Source organism: Furipterus horrens, unplaced genomic scaffold, assembly GCF_987537825.1.
Source record: "Furipterus horrens unplaced genomic scaffold, mFurHor1.1.pri manual_scaffold_6, whole genome shotgun sequence".
NCBI lineage: Eukaryota > Metazoa > Chordata > Mammalia > Chiroptera > Furipteridae > Furipterus > Furipterus horrens.
This window is the reverse complement of record NW_028327176.1, coordinates 23995592-24011029: the sequence shown is the minus strand read 5'-3', so window position 1 is coordinate 24011029 and position 15438 is coordinate 23995592. Positions and strand designations below refer to the sequence as shown.

General features: G+C 43.3%; 1 protein-coding gene across 1 annotated transcript in view; it reads right to left on the bottom strand.

Moving 5' to 3' along the window:
* The window catches only part of ARHGEF33 (Rho guanine nucleotide exchange factor 33), a 41521-nt gene continuing 26083 nt past the window's right edge, over positions 1 to 15438 (bottom strand). Inside the window, exons 12-16 of the mRNA XM_090280725.1 lie at positions 14005 to 14153; positions 12847 to 13011; positions 9507 to 10317; positions 7007 to 7146; positions 1 to 163 (exon numbers count right to left, since the gene is read on the bottom strand). Coding sequence (XP_090136851.1) covers positions 34 to 163; positions 7007 to 7146; positions 9507 to 10317; positions 12847 to 13011; positions 14005 to 14153 — 1395 coding nt within the window. The 3' untranslated portion in view covers positions 1 to 33. The remainder of the gene's footprint in view (positions 164 to 7006; positions 7147 to 9506; positions 10318 to 12846; positions 13012 to 14004; positions 14154 to 15438) is intronic.

Here is a 15438-nt window from a genome sequence, read left to right as displayed (position 1 = left end):
CTTACCACTTCACAATACAACTTTAAGTATGTTTTACACAGCTGTTCCTTGGTCAAGGTCATTTGCAAGAGCAAGTCGGTTTCTGAAGAAATCTTGTTTGGTGGGTGAAGGATCCATTGAGGGATTCTCATTAGTTTTTTCCCTGTATTCTGATCCACTGGACCTAAAATCTCAGCACACAGATAAAGTACAGGTTGATTTGGTTTTAATTGTTTTCAAATATTTTATCTACCCAAATTGTTTTGCATTTGTAAAACAGTAACTTCCTAGATCTGGACTAATTTTTACTTCCCCTGAATTTCATGTGTAATTAAGATTTACAGCGAACATAAAGAATATCTTTCTAATGCTTTATGGGGACAATTGTAACAACTGTGTATGTCAGTGTAAAATTTTGTGTAATAACTCTGTAAAAGGGGAACAAAGCTCAGAAAATTCAAGAAATCCTATTTTTGGATTCAACCAAGTATTGTAACTACTCCACAAATTACCAAGGCCCTTAAATTAAAATGGATGGAATTCATCATTCTCAGCCAGGGTGATCAAGGGCCTTTACTGAACTTGGGCATTACATTACAAACTCTTGCTTTTGCTTGTTTCCATTTTTAAATGAAAGATTTATTGAAGCCAACCACACATATATGCTACATTTTGTAGAATGCAGAAATTAATACAGTAATCAGATGGAAGAGATTCTGTAATCTCAGCCACCACAAAGGAGACCACACCCAGTATCAATAGTCAACAGCTCAGATCAGTCCAATGGATTCCCCAGTCCAGGGTGCATTCTTCCTTTATCTTGGTTAAGCCAGTTGGGTAATCCATTCCAGCTCTGCACCTTCTCCAGTTTGTTCATGTCAGAAGTCCCTGGAGGGAGGAGGCTTTCTGGAAATAACCTTTGATAAACTAGGCTGGGGCCCTTCAGCTAGCTTAAACTCCAAGCTACAATGGGTAAAACTAGCCCAGTGACTAAGAACCAGAATCAAAAGACCTCATGCAGGTTGCATGAAAGTGATGTTAGACATGAAGTTCTTTGTTCAAAGCTCCTATACAACTACATGAGTTCTCCATACGTGGAGGCAGAGTGGGGCATGCTTCCACTATTCACAGGGAAGAATATAGTACAAGTCCTCATTGTTGTGATTAGATATGTTAATTATGACTACCATTTTCTATACTAATTGGGCAGAATTCAAACATCCTTTTTATATTATTAAAGGAAAGAAGCTGGATCCACGCAAAGACTAAAATCCTAGTGTCTGAAAACCTGATGACTGACTAGATAATTTTACTTTCCACCCTGACATTTGGTATCACAGATGAAGCCACAGCTGCCCAGCATGCTTCCTACGTCTGGTCCGTAAGGAGCATTTTTCTATGACATCCCAGCGCATAGAAGAAAAACTACTCTTTCTCTCAACCCCAGTACATCTGGGTACTCATGAGATAAGATGGTATCTGGGTGGGGTGAAAGGCCCCTTCCTTTCCAGAAGCTCCCTTGGAACTCTCCCTTGAAACACCTCCACAAGCCCACCCTAACAGAACTCCAGGCCTCCTCTCAACTCTCAGAACTCCCCCCTGCCTCCAATTCAAATCACCCCTAATTAGTATAGTTGTACCCAAAATGTTAAGAAGATAGATCTTTGACCATATCATTCCTTCCCCATATCGCCTGTTATCCAGAAGCCTAGGAATGCCCGTAGTTTCGGGGGCAGGAAGTAGGAAGCAAGACTCTAGTCTGGCTGGTGTTTCTTCAGAATTGTTCGCCCACATGGCAGTTTCTCATCAGAAAGTCATTAGTCAACACTTAAAATTTTTACCTCACATTTCCCCTCTTAGCTACATCTGATCTCTCCAAAACCCAACATGTCATACTTTGATGGTTCCAGCATGCAACTATTTAGTGTTTACCTGGGAATGGGAAAGCTTTGCTGTCACCACCACCAGCCCCAAGGACCACAGAAATCTTCACCAGTTGCGTTCCCATTTCTGAAACAAATGCCAAAATCGCCCTGTCTAGTTTTCAAAGTCCACAAACTCAACTTAGTTTTTTTCTTTTTGAACTGCTCTTCTCATATGCAACCTCTGTGTGTCTACAGATACGTGAGTTTCTCTGTGTTTCTTGATATTAACTAATTATTAACTAATGGCTAACTTGCTCATCCTTTTCAAAATCTAGCATATACTTTAACCATGACTAATGACTCATTTTTACCCCTTTAAAGATAATTTTAACTGGCCTCTATAATGCCTACATGGTATATGGCCACTTTGACAGTGAGACTCTTCCAAAGGTATGTCTGTTAGGCTCTAAGTAATGTACACCTGACTTACTGGGAAATCACCTGCAGAATTAGTAGAAAGGGCCAGTGAATTTATTCCCTTTCTCTATAAAATAGAAAATGGCTTTTGAGTTCCTGGGGTCATTGTGGTTGACCGCAGGGCATATGTGAGCAGACAGTAGAGATGGGCAGGCAAACACTTGCTGGGTAAGACTGCCAGTACATTCTAACACATAACCATCCAAGTGTTTGATGAAAAACCCTATTGCTAACTTTCCTTTCACTCCTTTGACAGAGACAAAGAAAGTAACAAGTTGGGTAGGTCATACAAGTATAAATTTGCTACAAATAAACCTTGAAAGTTTGTTTGGAGCTGGAGAGGAAGGAGGGGTAGGATCTAGTGCACAGAACCCTCTGACCTAAATAAGGGCTAGTTTTCTGACTGGAAGACAGTCCACTTTGAAAGCTTTAAGAGACGCACACCTGGAGAAGTAAGCAGGGGAACACTCTTCCTGTCAGCCAGATTGTTTGGCCCTAGTAATCAACAATGTGGTTGACCAATGAGCATTCATTTACTACATATTTGTTAAGTGCTTACCATGTCTCTAAACCTTGCAGCTAGGTTACCCTTACATTTCGATTATAAGCTCTTAATGGGCTACGACTATTTCTTTTACTTCTTTTTTGCTAGACAGAACCTAGTACACTGAAGACCCTTAACTTAGTGACTGATATCAAATGGCCTATTGAGAAACACTCATAATCTCAGGTTTGAGTTATCTAAAATGTCATCCCTTCAAACAATCCCTTCAATTTTAACGTTATATAGTGAAATAAAATGGGAAATGAGCACCCCAAAGTGAGTATGAATGTGGGAAGGACTTGAGATAGGTGTTAGGAGGCAAAGAAGAAGGTGAGGGTAAAATTATCAATTGATTCTTTAGTAGTCCTGCTTTCTGTTATGAGGTCTGTCCCACAGATAAGGCTGGGTATATACAGAAACAGTTGAAAGACCCCAGAAGAAAAGGATTCACTGATACTCAGTTATACAGGGTCCTATAGAAAAGTACTCTCTCTGTGTGATTAAGAAAATAGAGAGATTTTGATGTGATTGGTGGAGGAAGGGTAATGACTGGGAAGGAGGTACTCTGAGGTATATAAGTTATTGTATAAAGTGCTAAAAAGGAACAGAATGGGAGAGGAAGTATATTAATCATTTGGAAGCCATGTTCTTTATCTTCCGTTCCTCCCAGATTTGAGGATAAAAAGGAAAAGCATTTACATTCCCTATCCCTGAACTGTCTTACATAATCCTCCTCCCCTATGCCATACCCCCAACCAAAAATGCTTATTAACCTAAGTGCCAGGTATATGTATAAAGATAAAGTAACACTTGCTTCAGATTTCAGGATTATCTACATTCAAGTCTTTGACAGCCTCCATATAGATCCTTCCAGAATGGGATAGTTTGCCTTCCACCCAGCTCGCAGGCAGCAGGATTAGGATTCAGTGGCATCAGCCTATCACATTAGGTCTGTTCCTGGCTTCTAAGAATCCTCATTTAAAATTTTTAAAGTTACTTAACATTTTCAAACTTTAGTACATGTAGCCTTTATTCTGATCAATTCTGGGCAGCTTTCAGAGACAAATGACCTGGTATCTATATACCCAGGACAAATGTGTCTGAGATAGAAACAAGAGTATCACCCTCTTCCCCAAATATCTTGGGTATTTTTCAGGATTTTTTTTTTTTTTAAGATTTCAACTTGACTCTCCCTTTTGAATCGTTGTGGGTATGAGCATTCGGCCCTCCCAGCCTCAGAGGGAAGAGAACCCTTTCCCAGGTTTTCTGTTGCATCTGGCTCCATGCCTAGCTTCATCCCGAAGCAGCATTCTGGGTGTGTGGGGCCACCAGCCAAACAAGCCCCTATGGATACAAAAAGTGTGTCAGTGTAGACAGGAATAAGCCTCCAGAGGGCTGTGGTATAGGCAGGCAGTGAGCCCTAGATGTGACTCAGGTGGCTTTTCTGGCACTGGTCCATTGTGGACCTCCAAGGCCAGGCTCTGGCATGGCCTGGTCACAGGGCTTGCCGCCAACCTGACCTCCCAACAACATGGAGAATGAGCTGACTGTCTCTTTCTGGTTCTTCCCTCTACCTGTCCACAGGCCTAGCTTCATAGTCCTCCATAACAGCTCCTAAATAACATCTGGGATGGTATCATTCATGATTCCTACACAAGTTTTTCACAAGGTACATGCACAAAAGAAAGAATGCTTAATGAATGGGAAGAATAGTGAATTGTCATTTAAGAACTACTGACCTTTCTGTGCTACACTAGGGCTTCCTTGCCCTTCCTCTTTACCTTAGCATAATGAAGCAAATGTTCCATGGTTTTTCAAGGAAAGTACTCAGAAAAAGCTACTCAAGCTATTTCTTGATTCCATGCCAAGTCCCCAAAGTGCCCACCATGGTACCCTGGGCACAAGGCAATAAGCAAGCATCCTCTGATAGTGTTCACACTCCTACATGAGATGTAAAAAACCAGGACAGCCTGCCAAAGGGAGCAGCCATTCATAGAACACTTCAGATTTTAAATACAAAGGTACAGTGGCAGCAATATGATTAATGCAAGAGGAGCTGATCTAAGAGAAAAGATAAGAGGACTGAGGGAATCCATTTGGTCTTCTAATAAGGATCCCAAAAAGCTGCAAGAGGACTGGAAGCAATTAACCAACATCAATTTGGAGAGTCCACACAGCAAGTTCTCAGCTGTGCAGGGCCATAGAAAGATAAAATCTGATTTTCCACGTGCCAAACCTTTAAAATTATAGGCCCCAAGGCCACATTAATTTCTTGTTTCAGATGTTAAAAAGATGCAATTACTCAGATTGATCTACATCAAAGCCAAACTACAGATAAGGCAAACCTTCGTACTAGAAAGGACTCGGGTGATTATCTTGGGGGAATCCCAGTCATAGCATCCCTGACTAGGGTCATCTAGCTTCTACCAAAGAAAACCCACTCCCTCAGGAGGCAGCCAGCTCCATTTCTAGGCAGCTGCATTTTTAGAAGGTTCTTCCTCTCACCCATTGCTCCTAGTTCTGCCCACTGGACACAGGACAAGTCCACTCCCTCTGCCTCAGGTACCTGGCAGAGCATTTTCTTACATCTCTCCAAAAAATGGGAATTTGTAAAGAAACCAGTGGTGGATCCAGGACTTATTGCTTTCCAATAGATAGTACCCAGTCATTTTAAATGGCATTGGGCAGAAAGTGGCTGTTCATTTTGGAAACACTTTGGTTTAAAAAAAAAAAAAAAAAAAAAAGGCTCAAGCTGTACGCTTAGGAACTTGGAGTTCTCAGAAGGATTTAGGAACCTAAATTCTAAGGTCCAGCTGGAGAGTAGTCTGCTTCCAGGTCTCTCCACCCCTGCCAAACTTGGCAGAGGTGGGCACTGGGCCAGGAAAGATCTAAGTCTATGACCTAAAGAGAGAGACAATTCTTAACTCTTCACCCTAAATAAAAGGGATCTAGCAAAAGTCATACATGCGTGCACAGGGCTGCCTTAGCAGAACTGACAGAGGACTTCATAGAATAGGGCTATTTCTCATTGCAGTAACGTTTCTGTTCCTTCCTGTTTCTCCTTCTTCCAGTAACAACAAGCAGAGACTTACTAATCTCAGTACCACCCTCCCCATGAGAAAATTAGACAAATGATAAAAAAAAAAGTCCTCACTCCAGGCCCGCCCCCAATTTTTCCATCAAGACCATTACCTAAATCAGCCAGGAATCTCTACCTTCAAGGAGAATGTGATTTCTCTGTGCTTCCTCACTTATCAGAAACTCTCCAAAGGCAGCAGTAGTGTCTTTGTTTAAATTTCCCATCCACTAAAATATGAAGACTTACTGTTTAAAACTGACTGTAAGAACCTCCTCTACCAAGGGAAACTAAACAGCAGGGAAAGGCCTGAGGACCAGGGAGAGAGAGATACAGCCTCTCAGGTGGGCAATGGCTGGACTGGAGAATCACTCTATGGTCAAATGTGAACGTTCAGTTCGCTGTTCCTTATAGTTCATGTTGGGGTAAGACAGTGCTGGTAAATGCTGGCAAAAATGCCTGGTGGGTGATTTCATACAACAAGGGCTTAGAATCATAGGACCACAGGAGGGAAATGGCTTGTTTTTCCTCCTATGGAGTGTGGAAACTCTATTAAAGTGATTTTTTAACCAGGGCCCACACCAGATCCACTCCATTATTTCTGCCAGGAAAGACACTGTAAGTCCTAATAAATAGGTACTAACCCCCAGTACAACTATAGGCCTCTACAGGCAGAAGTGCTGAGATGCCTTAGAAAACCTTCCATTACACCTAACTTGCATAGTGGACCCCACTCCTCCCAGTCTAAAAGGAATTTCATTGTCACTAGGTCATTTCCCAGGGGACCTCCTCTGCTCACTCCGCTCAGGACACATGACTTTGGGAACTAGGAAGTAGAGCTAAAAGATAGAAGAGGCAGAGGACAGAGCTGAGTTTGCTTTTACTCTAGGAGATTACAATGAGAAACATCTTCGCCTGGCAAGAATCATGGCTACTGGGTGCAGGCACTGAGCTTGAAGCAGTTGTGTGGAAACCAGGCTACTTGACACTTAACACTGTTAAAACCTCAAGACTTAGCCCAAAGGGAAAGGAGTTACAATGCTGTCTTGTCTAAGAGCTACTCACTTCTTTTTAAAGAGCTTGCGGAAGGAGCTGCGAAAGCCCCCTTTCTGGTCTTGCCTGGGGTTTTGATCGCTGAAAGATGTTTGTTCACTTTCTCTTTCTTCCTTTGGACAGAATCTGGTGGCATCTTCTAAATGCATCTCCTGAAAGCACACAAAAAAAGGGTGTGTTTTTTTTTCACTCTTTTCCAAAGTTAGTACCTATCCTGACTGTGGGACAATTTTCTTTAACTGAAACTTTCCTCTTCCATCCCCAGTGACTAATAGGTGGGTACCCTATTCCAACTAAAGCAAACCTAGGCTAATTAAGAAATTAGTTGAAAAGAGGATAATTGTCTGCTGAGTGTAGAAATATTTTCTATGTATCAAAGCAAAGAGTCTAGAGTCTATATAATAATCCTATATGACATAACAGTGAAAGACCAGGAAATTGGCGATCATTAAGAGTAGAGAGATTAACTTCTTATTCTGGCACAAATAATATCTTGCTGGAAAACCAGATGTAGTCCTCTCATAGCTCTGGGTATGTTTCTCTTTCTACAAAATATGAAAGTTCCTTGACTGTAATACTAGTTTTAAACTAATGTTCCTAACTCTTCACTTTAGACATAAATGAGAGTGAAATTTTTGAGAGGCCAGATCTGGTTAGAAGTAAATGTCAACTAGTATTTCCAACCTGCAGATATGCCTTTAATACAGTTTTTACAATTCTTAGTCCATGGCATTTGGAATGTAAAGTAAAAATAAGGCTCTATCTTTGTGAACTCTCTAGTTTCTTTTACATGTGAGATGTGCTAAATAAAATAGGTATGTATATATATTTATATTCCATATGAACAAAATATTTACTCTGAGGTGACTGAAATGTAAAGCAACTAAAAACAGATGCAAGAAGTCAAAACAAAAACCACCCTGAAAGTTTTATGAGTTGGATAGATGACTGCTCGCTGATGAAGAAGCAAAGGTTGGGAGTGAATTTTTTTCAAAAAACATGGGTTTGACTTTGAGACCTTAACTTGGGTTTGTAGCAACAGATCTAGAGATCCGCTGATACTCTACTACGGTTCAAAACTAAACCATGGAGACTAACATCTTGATGGCCTCATGTGGTGTTTTTCAAAGTGTGGTCCTGGGGTTCTAGAATCAACTGGGGCCTTTATTTAAAATGTAGATCCCTGACCCCCCTCCCAGACTTTCTGAATCAGAATCTCTGGAGTTATGCACATAGATATTGAAAACCAGTGGTTTAAGGTATACTCCTGCCCAACTGCCCTTAATGTTTCTATGAATCACCTAGGAATCTTGCTAAAATGCAGATTCTGATTCAGTAGGCTTGGGTGGAACCAAAATTCTTCATTTATAACAAGCATCCAGGTAGCACATTCACTACCAGCCCAAGAAGCATATTTTGAGAAGTGGGATTTTAAGAACTATTTAAAAACTAAATCTATTAATAGTTTAAGAAAAATCTTTCTGTGGAATCATGATTTTGATATCTTGCACTTACTTGTATAGCATTCCATACTTTGCAAATCACATTCACAAACTTTCTCTTATTTGGCCTGATCAGAGGAGAAAACTGGAGGCACAGAGAAGCCAAGTGAATTGTCCAAAAACACACAACTATTTGGCGGTAGAGCTAGGACTAGAACCTAGATATCCTGACACCCAGTCAGCTGCTCTTTGCAATAAAGCATACTGTCTTTCTTAGAGACAGAACACTAAAAACTAGGGTCTGACCTCTTTGTCCCAAGACCTTCAGACAATAAGGTTAGACATTGCCACGGAGGCCAAAGAAAGTGGTTGTGAATCAATGCTTCCTTGACTATTTTATGATGTCCCTGTCCCACTGGAGTCTGCAAAGTCCGTGACACCCCTTTCCAGTCAAGAGGAAAGCAGTAGGAAATAAACTTAGCTTTGCAATGACCTTTGCAGGGAGTCCACAGTGAGACGGGGCGACTTGTGTCTTCCCTAGCTACCCACAAGGTTGGTGCGGGTCGGGTGTACACTAAGCTGGCACGGTGTTGGGTATTTTGAACATGTAAGCAGGCGGTATGCCTAACAGGCAGAGGAAGAAACAGACAGGCCTGGGACTTGCCTGCTGTGCTTTGAAAATGAAGGGCAACCCTGAGGTGCTATAGCTTGAGCATGAAGGCAGCGGAGACCCCTAACTGTTTCACCGGGTGTGGGGATGATGGTGTCAGCAGACCTAGGACTCGTCAATGTCTTTTCTGTCCCTTTGTCGTCATACATATATATGGCGTGCTCTTGTGTCTTGGTGCCAACTGCGGAACGGGCGCTAACTCTCGCCTTCGTGGGCAGCTGAGGTCCGTACAAGCCTTTACGCTGGCATCTGACCTAACAGGCCGCGGGACTTGCCCGGCCAGGCACCCCCATCCCCAGCTGGCAAAGAACCCTCAACGCTAGGCGAGCCCAGGTTGCTCCCTGGCTGTCTAGGTTCGGGGGCTGCCGGTGCCGTGGGCTGGGGTTCGGTTTTACTTTACCCTCCTTACTTCCAAATAGGTCTGCTTTTCGCTTTGGGACCTCTGCTGAGGGAAGTAGGCCCGAGGCGCGCTGCGAGCGAGGGCTGAGGCGGCGGCCGGGCCGTGCGAGTGCGCCGCGCGCTCGGCCTTGAGCGGCGCGCGGCCGCCGCTGCTGCTGCGCGTGCTGTAGAGCCGCGGGGCCACGCCTTCGGCCGGCGGCGCGCGCGGGAACTCCTTGAGCGAGCGGCTCAGCGGCTTGGCCTTGCCGTGCGCCTGCGCCGCCGCCTCAAGCTTGTAGGCGCCGCCGCTGCTCGCCGGCGACGTGGCGCTCTTGGGCAGCGGCTGAAGCGGGTGCTCCGGCCGCTCGGCCTCCATGGGGAAGCTGACAGGTCGGAGGAAACATATGTCCAGGCTGGACTCGGAAGAGGCGGGCGAGCAGTTCTCGAAGAGGGCCGGGGCCTGGAAGGGCTCCTCGTCGTAGGGCGCGGGCAGTGCGAAGATCTCGCCGCCATATTCAAACTCCTCATAGGCCGTGGGCACGAAGCCGCGGGCGTCGGTCAGGAGCTCCGCCGGGGCGCGCAGGGAGCGCTCCACGTTGCCCAGCGAGGGCTCGGCGGGCGAGGGTTCGTAGTCCATCTCCGGGATGGCCTGCAGGGGACCCGCGAGCGCCTTCACGTCCTGCTCGGAGGCACAGAACTGCGCTGGCGCCAGGAGGTTCTCGGACCGCTCGTGCTTCCTGCCCTCCATCTCCCAGTCACTGGGCTTCCCCGGCTGCATGCTCTCCATCAAGCTTTGCTGTTGTTGGCTTTTCTTCATTGGGGGCATCAAATGTCTTTAAAGGGAAAACAATACAAAAGAGTTGTGCGTACAGTTAGTGCAGGCCTCTCACCGAGCAGCACAGGCCAGGAGCAACACACGTTGGGCCTGATGCTGCTGAGGCGCAAAACTGCTAGGGCTCTCTGTTCCCCCCAAGCACCTACATGTGTTACCCACCAAGCTCCACAGGCCTCTCCGATTAAGGAGTCCCGCAAGCCCTGGGCCCCTAAGTGGGGGAGTGAAAATGGCCGTCTGTAAAGTGGATGCCCGAAGTACCCGTCTGAGCAAGGAGGCACCGAGTAGAGATGGCTGGTGGGTCGAGGATGGCCGTCATTCCCCACGTGGAAGCTCTGACCCTCCCCACCGTGTATGAGGGCCCCAAGGTACCTTTTTTCTCTCCTGTCTAGCCCTAGCAGAGTTATAGAAAATAGTGGGTCTTAACACAGAAGAACGAATTCCTAATTGAAGTAAATATGGTAGGATGCTGATAACTGTTGAACCGGGATGATGATGGTATATGGGGTTCACTCTAAACTTTTTATGTACATTTGAAATATTTGTAATAAAAAGCTAAAAATCATTCTCTGTGGCTATAAAGCACGCTATGTAAGTTGTCTCAAACTTCCACCTACAAAAACTACCAAAATGAAAAGGTTCTCAACTCTGAATATGCCCGATTTTATGGGGGGTTGGGGGGGTGGGGGTGGAGGAGGTTTCTCATGGCGACAGGGTTTGGTTTTACTTCACCCTCCTTACTTACAAATAGGTCTGCTTTTCGCTTTGGGACCTCTGTTGGGGGAAGTAGGCTACTAGGATGGTGTACCCGTCAAAATGTGTGTGATTTGCCAGTTCTGCTGGAATTTATTTGCCAGACAGATGTGAGCGGACTAGTACACACTGACCTAGTCTGGTTATTCCACTAGTTTATTTATTCATATTTAATTTTATCTTCAAGCATGCATAAAGAATGCACATGTAAGGGATAACATTGAATATCTTTCTCTGGTGATTTTAAGATGAAACTTGGCTCTTACACTTACAGAGGTGGAAAGAAATAGTAAAATGGAATATTGACCTGATTTGAATTCTTTTTTAACTTAGTTTTTTTTTTTTCCCCCTGACTATTTTCCCAACAGAGTGCAATGGCAGCCATCTTATTCAGTGGGGATCATCTCTAGGGATTTCATTTTTCGGCTCTATTTGTTGCACTTCAGAAATAATAATTTTATCATTGTCCTAAGAGCTGAAGAGATCCAAAAAGTAAACATCCACTTCCTGCTTATCTCTCTCCCACTCTCCACCCAGGAAAGGTATTTTTTTTCTGTGTTGAGCTCTCTCCCTACAGGACTTCTAGGATTTTCTTTATAGAAAGAAAAGCATCCTCGGCTCTACTTATAGAGTTTACTACTTATAGAGTTTAATGTCCTGTAGGTTTCAGAATGATTGTGGCATTTCTTCCTCCTGCCTCTCCACACTTCAATCTCTCACTGATAAATGTTCTTTGTTTTAAGAGATGAGAGCAAAAGGGGGAAACGAGATTTATTTTGCATTATTGATCAGTTGCTCCTTCCAATGATTGTAATTGGCATTTTAAAAACAGCAATTAAAATTTGAAATAGTCTCCATGGCTTACCTCTGACTTCATTGTAATTTAGGAAAGAATAGTAGCTTCTTGTATGACTTGTAGATTTTGCTTAAGAATAAAAACCGAAGCAGAAATTACAGTGTAAGGAATTACTTTTGTGAGGACTGTTAATATTTGATAAAGTGGGGATTTGGAATTCTGAGTTTTGGTTTCCCTTATCCTTCCAGAAGTCCTGGTTTCGAAAGTAGTCAAGTTGACTTTATCCTTATCCTTCAGAGGTAAAATGAGTTCCAGATATGTCAGTGGCCTAATCATTTCTCTAAATATCATCAAGAAGTTTGCTGAATGAGAATTCAGCTTAGTGTATTAGAATGTTGTATGCAGAGATTTTAAGAGGCTGTCAAAACCATCCACTGCCCAGAACAGCTTTCAGAGAAGCTGTCATAAGTGAAGACAGAGCTTATGAAGTCCCTTCCTGAGAAAGCTTCAAGAAGAATTGGGAAGAGCTAAACAACATTCATTCTGGATCCCCTCAGATCTATTTCTTATCCTCAGAGTCCAGACTTTTCACTGACCCCGGACTGGGATTCCCTTTGCCCTCACTATATATTTTAGAGAACTTAAGTGGATTCCCACCCTTCTGAGGGGATGCAAAATGCCTTCCTGTCTTATGACACTCTTCCACTCTATCAATTTTCAAACCCAGAGACTCATGCTGTAGACAGAGGGTGGTTATGTGCAGTTAAGTTGTTGGGAGTGCCCTCCAGCCTTTAGGCCTGCCCTTCCTCTAGGATATAAGTGTTGGGTCAGCTGCTTGCCTGTCACATAGAGGCTGGTGGGGCAAGAGGGAGGAAGGAGTTCTGTTGGTCATACTCCTAATCCTGGCTGGCGTGATACCCAACACAGACTGTGGGACCCAAAGGCATTGCCATTAACCTTTCCACAGCAACAGGTGCTTACGTGACGGGAGGGCCAGAACTTGGAGCAGAAGTGTAGGGTTGCAGCATCTCTTCGGAGTGGATCCCACTGTCACGGACAGCCTCAGGGCCTGCAGTGGGAGAAGCGTCTTGCCCGGCATTTGCACACTGGGAAGCCAGCCCTTTGTACAGCTTTGCCAAGGATGACCTAATGGAGTGGAAGTAAAAATTCTCAGTGTACAGTGGGAAACTGGCTTTTTGAATACACAGATTATGTCAAGAAAGATAGGGAAACGTTTCTCAGATGAAGCTCAGCTGTGAAATTCTCTCTCCATGGCCCTATACATTCCAGGTTGCTTACATAATAGGTGTGCAAGCTGGATGTTGGGCAGCAGTAGGGATAAATTGGCTGAATTGAGTTTGGAGGAAAGCGATGGTGTGGAGAGATGTCCTCCATCTGAGGAGCCCTGGCTTGGGAGAAAGCACCTTTTTCCTGTCTGAAGCACCCACAGAAACAACTTTGCTTTCCTTATTGGGATGAGATGAGGTTGAAAGAAATCCAAGTCATTAGGAAGCTTTGTTATTGGTTGCTTCTATTCTCTTTGAAGCCCAGATTCTCCCTAATCACCCCTTTCTCTTTCTTCTTAGCATGAAATCTGTTCACCCACCATCTTCTCTCTTACTTATTTTTATCCATAGCACTTATCAGCATCTAACTTATCAACTGGCTGTCCAGGTCTAGAAAGTAAGCTCTACATGACAAAGATTTTTATCTGTATTTTTTGTTGCAGTATATTCAGTGCATAGAACAGTACCTGATACACACAAATAGGTGCTCAGTAAATATTTGTTGAGTTAATGAAAGAAACGTCATTCTGACCTTTAAACTGTATTTTTAAATCTGGCAAGTTTAGGGAAACAATTTTTTGTAGTAGTCAACATGAGGTATGAGGGGGTCTGTATAAGCATTAGAGTGAAAGTGCTTATTTTTCTAAAGTAATTTCCACCAGGTAGTAGGTGCCTCCCTCTTGTAGCCAGCTCAGCCACCTCTTTTCCCTCCCCTTCTCTCTTCTACTTCCTGTCACTGCATTGTAGCCACTTAACATATAATGTGATTACTTGTTACAGACACCCATATTGTCTGTATCCTGTTCTCAGAAGCCTTTGATCAACCCTCTAGACTGCACCATCAGATCCTTACTTCTTGAGCTTTTTCCGTTTCTGAATAAGCAAATCCTCGTTGCATTGAAACAGCAGGGTGTAGTGTGAGATAAATACGCGAAGGCGCTGAACACACACCAGAAGTAGATAATAGTCAGGGTGTTCCTGCTCTGTGAACTTCAGGACGTTCTGGATGAAGGAAAAAAGGAAGCAGTATTGCATAATTAGAACGAAAAGTCATTTTGTCTCTTCTGCACCTTGCTTTGATTTGTTGTGAGAGTTTGTTAGCCATTTAATCGAAACAACAATACATACGGCCAATCAAATTATAAGCTGAAGAGTCAAACTTGGTTTACTTTGTCTATCACACCAAGGGAAAACAAGTCACTATTGCTCCTATTTGCATTGGATGTGAACATAAGGTATTTCCATCTGAAAAATTGTACGGATCTATTAATTAGACCTCTGAGGTAATGGAGCCATTTTAACAATTACTGTTAATGAGCAATACTTATATGACCCATAGGAGTCAGACCTCAGAGCATTCTGGTTTGGTGGTCCCTTCTATTACATTGCCTATTGAGCTGTAGTGGAACATGCATGCAAGTTGGATTTGGGACAGTTATCACTTATTGAGTACTTCCCATTGCTAAGCACTGAGCACTTTACATATATTTTCTCATTTAATTTTTACCATAGCCTCGTAGATAGATACCATTATTACCTTCACTTAACAAGAAAGTCAGTGTATCCAGCAAAGTTAACTAATCTTTATTGGGTCACACATCTATTTAGTAGCAGAGCCAGGAACTGAACTCAAGTCAACCAGTAGAAGCAAAGCTCTTATTTACCATACTGTTTGTAAGACCTGGGTTTCAGTCCTAAGTTTTTTCACCTATTAGGTGTGTTAACTTAGGCAGGTTACTTAACTTCTTTGGTTCTCCATTTCCTTATTTTTAAAAAATGGTAATAATACCTATTTCATGGGATTGTTGAAAGTATTAAATAAAATAATTATTGTGAGAAAATGGCTTTAAGATCTAAAGCCATACAATTGAAAGTCTTTTTGATATTGATACTGGGCTACTTCTACCTGAGATAAATCCCAAGCATTTCTAATATGCTTTCACTGAATTACTTAGATCAGTCAGCAAATAAACCAGGACAGGTGGGTAGTGGGAAGAAGAGGAGCTGGTAAGGGTGTTGGTGAGCCTCTCTCAACTCTACTTCCTCCCAGGTGGACAAGCCCTGTGGGAAAATGGTGTGGAAAAATCAGCTCATCAGTTGGGTTTCTTTGTGCTTTTTCTGTGACATAAGAGAGAAGCAATATTTGGTAAATCCCTGGACTCAAGCCGAAAGAAAGTAGTCAGGGTAGCAGTTAAGTGGGCAGGTTATATAGATGATAGTTCTTAGACACTGGCGGTGGGGGGTGGGGAGTGGGGGGTCTGGGGATACATTTAGATGGCTGTAGAAC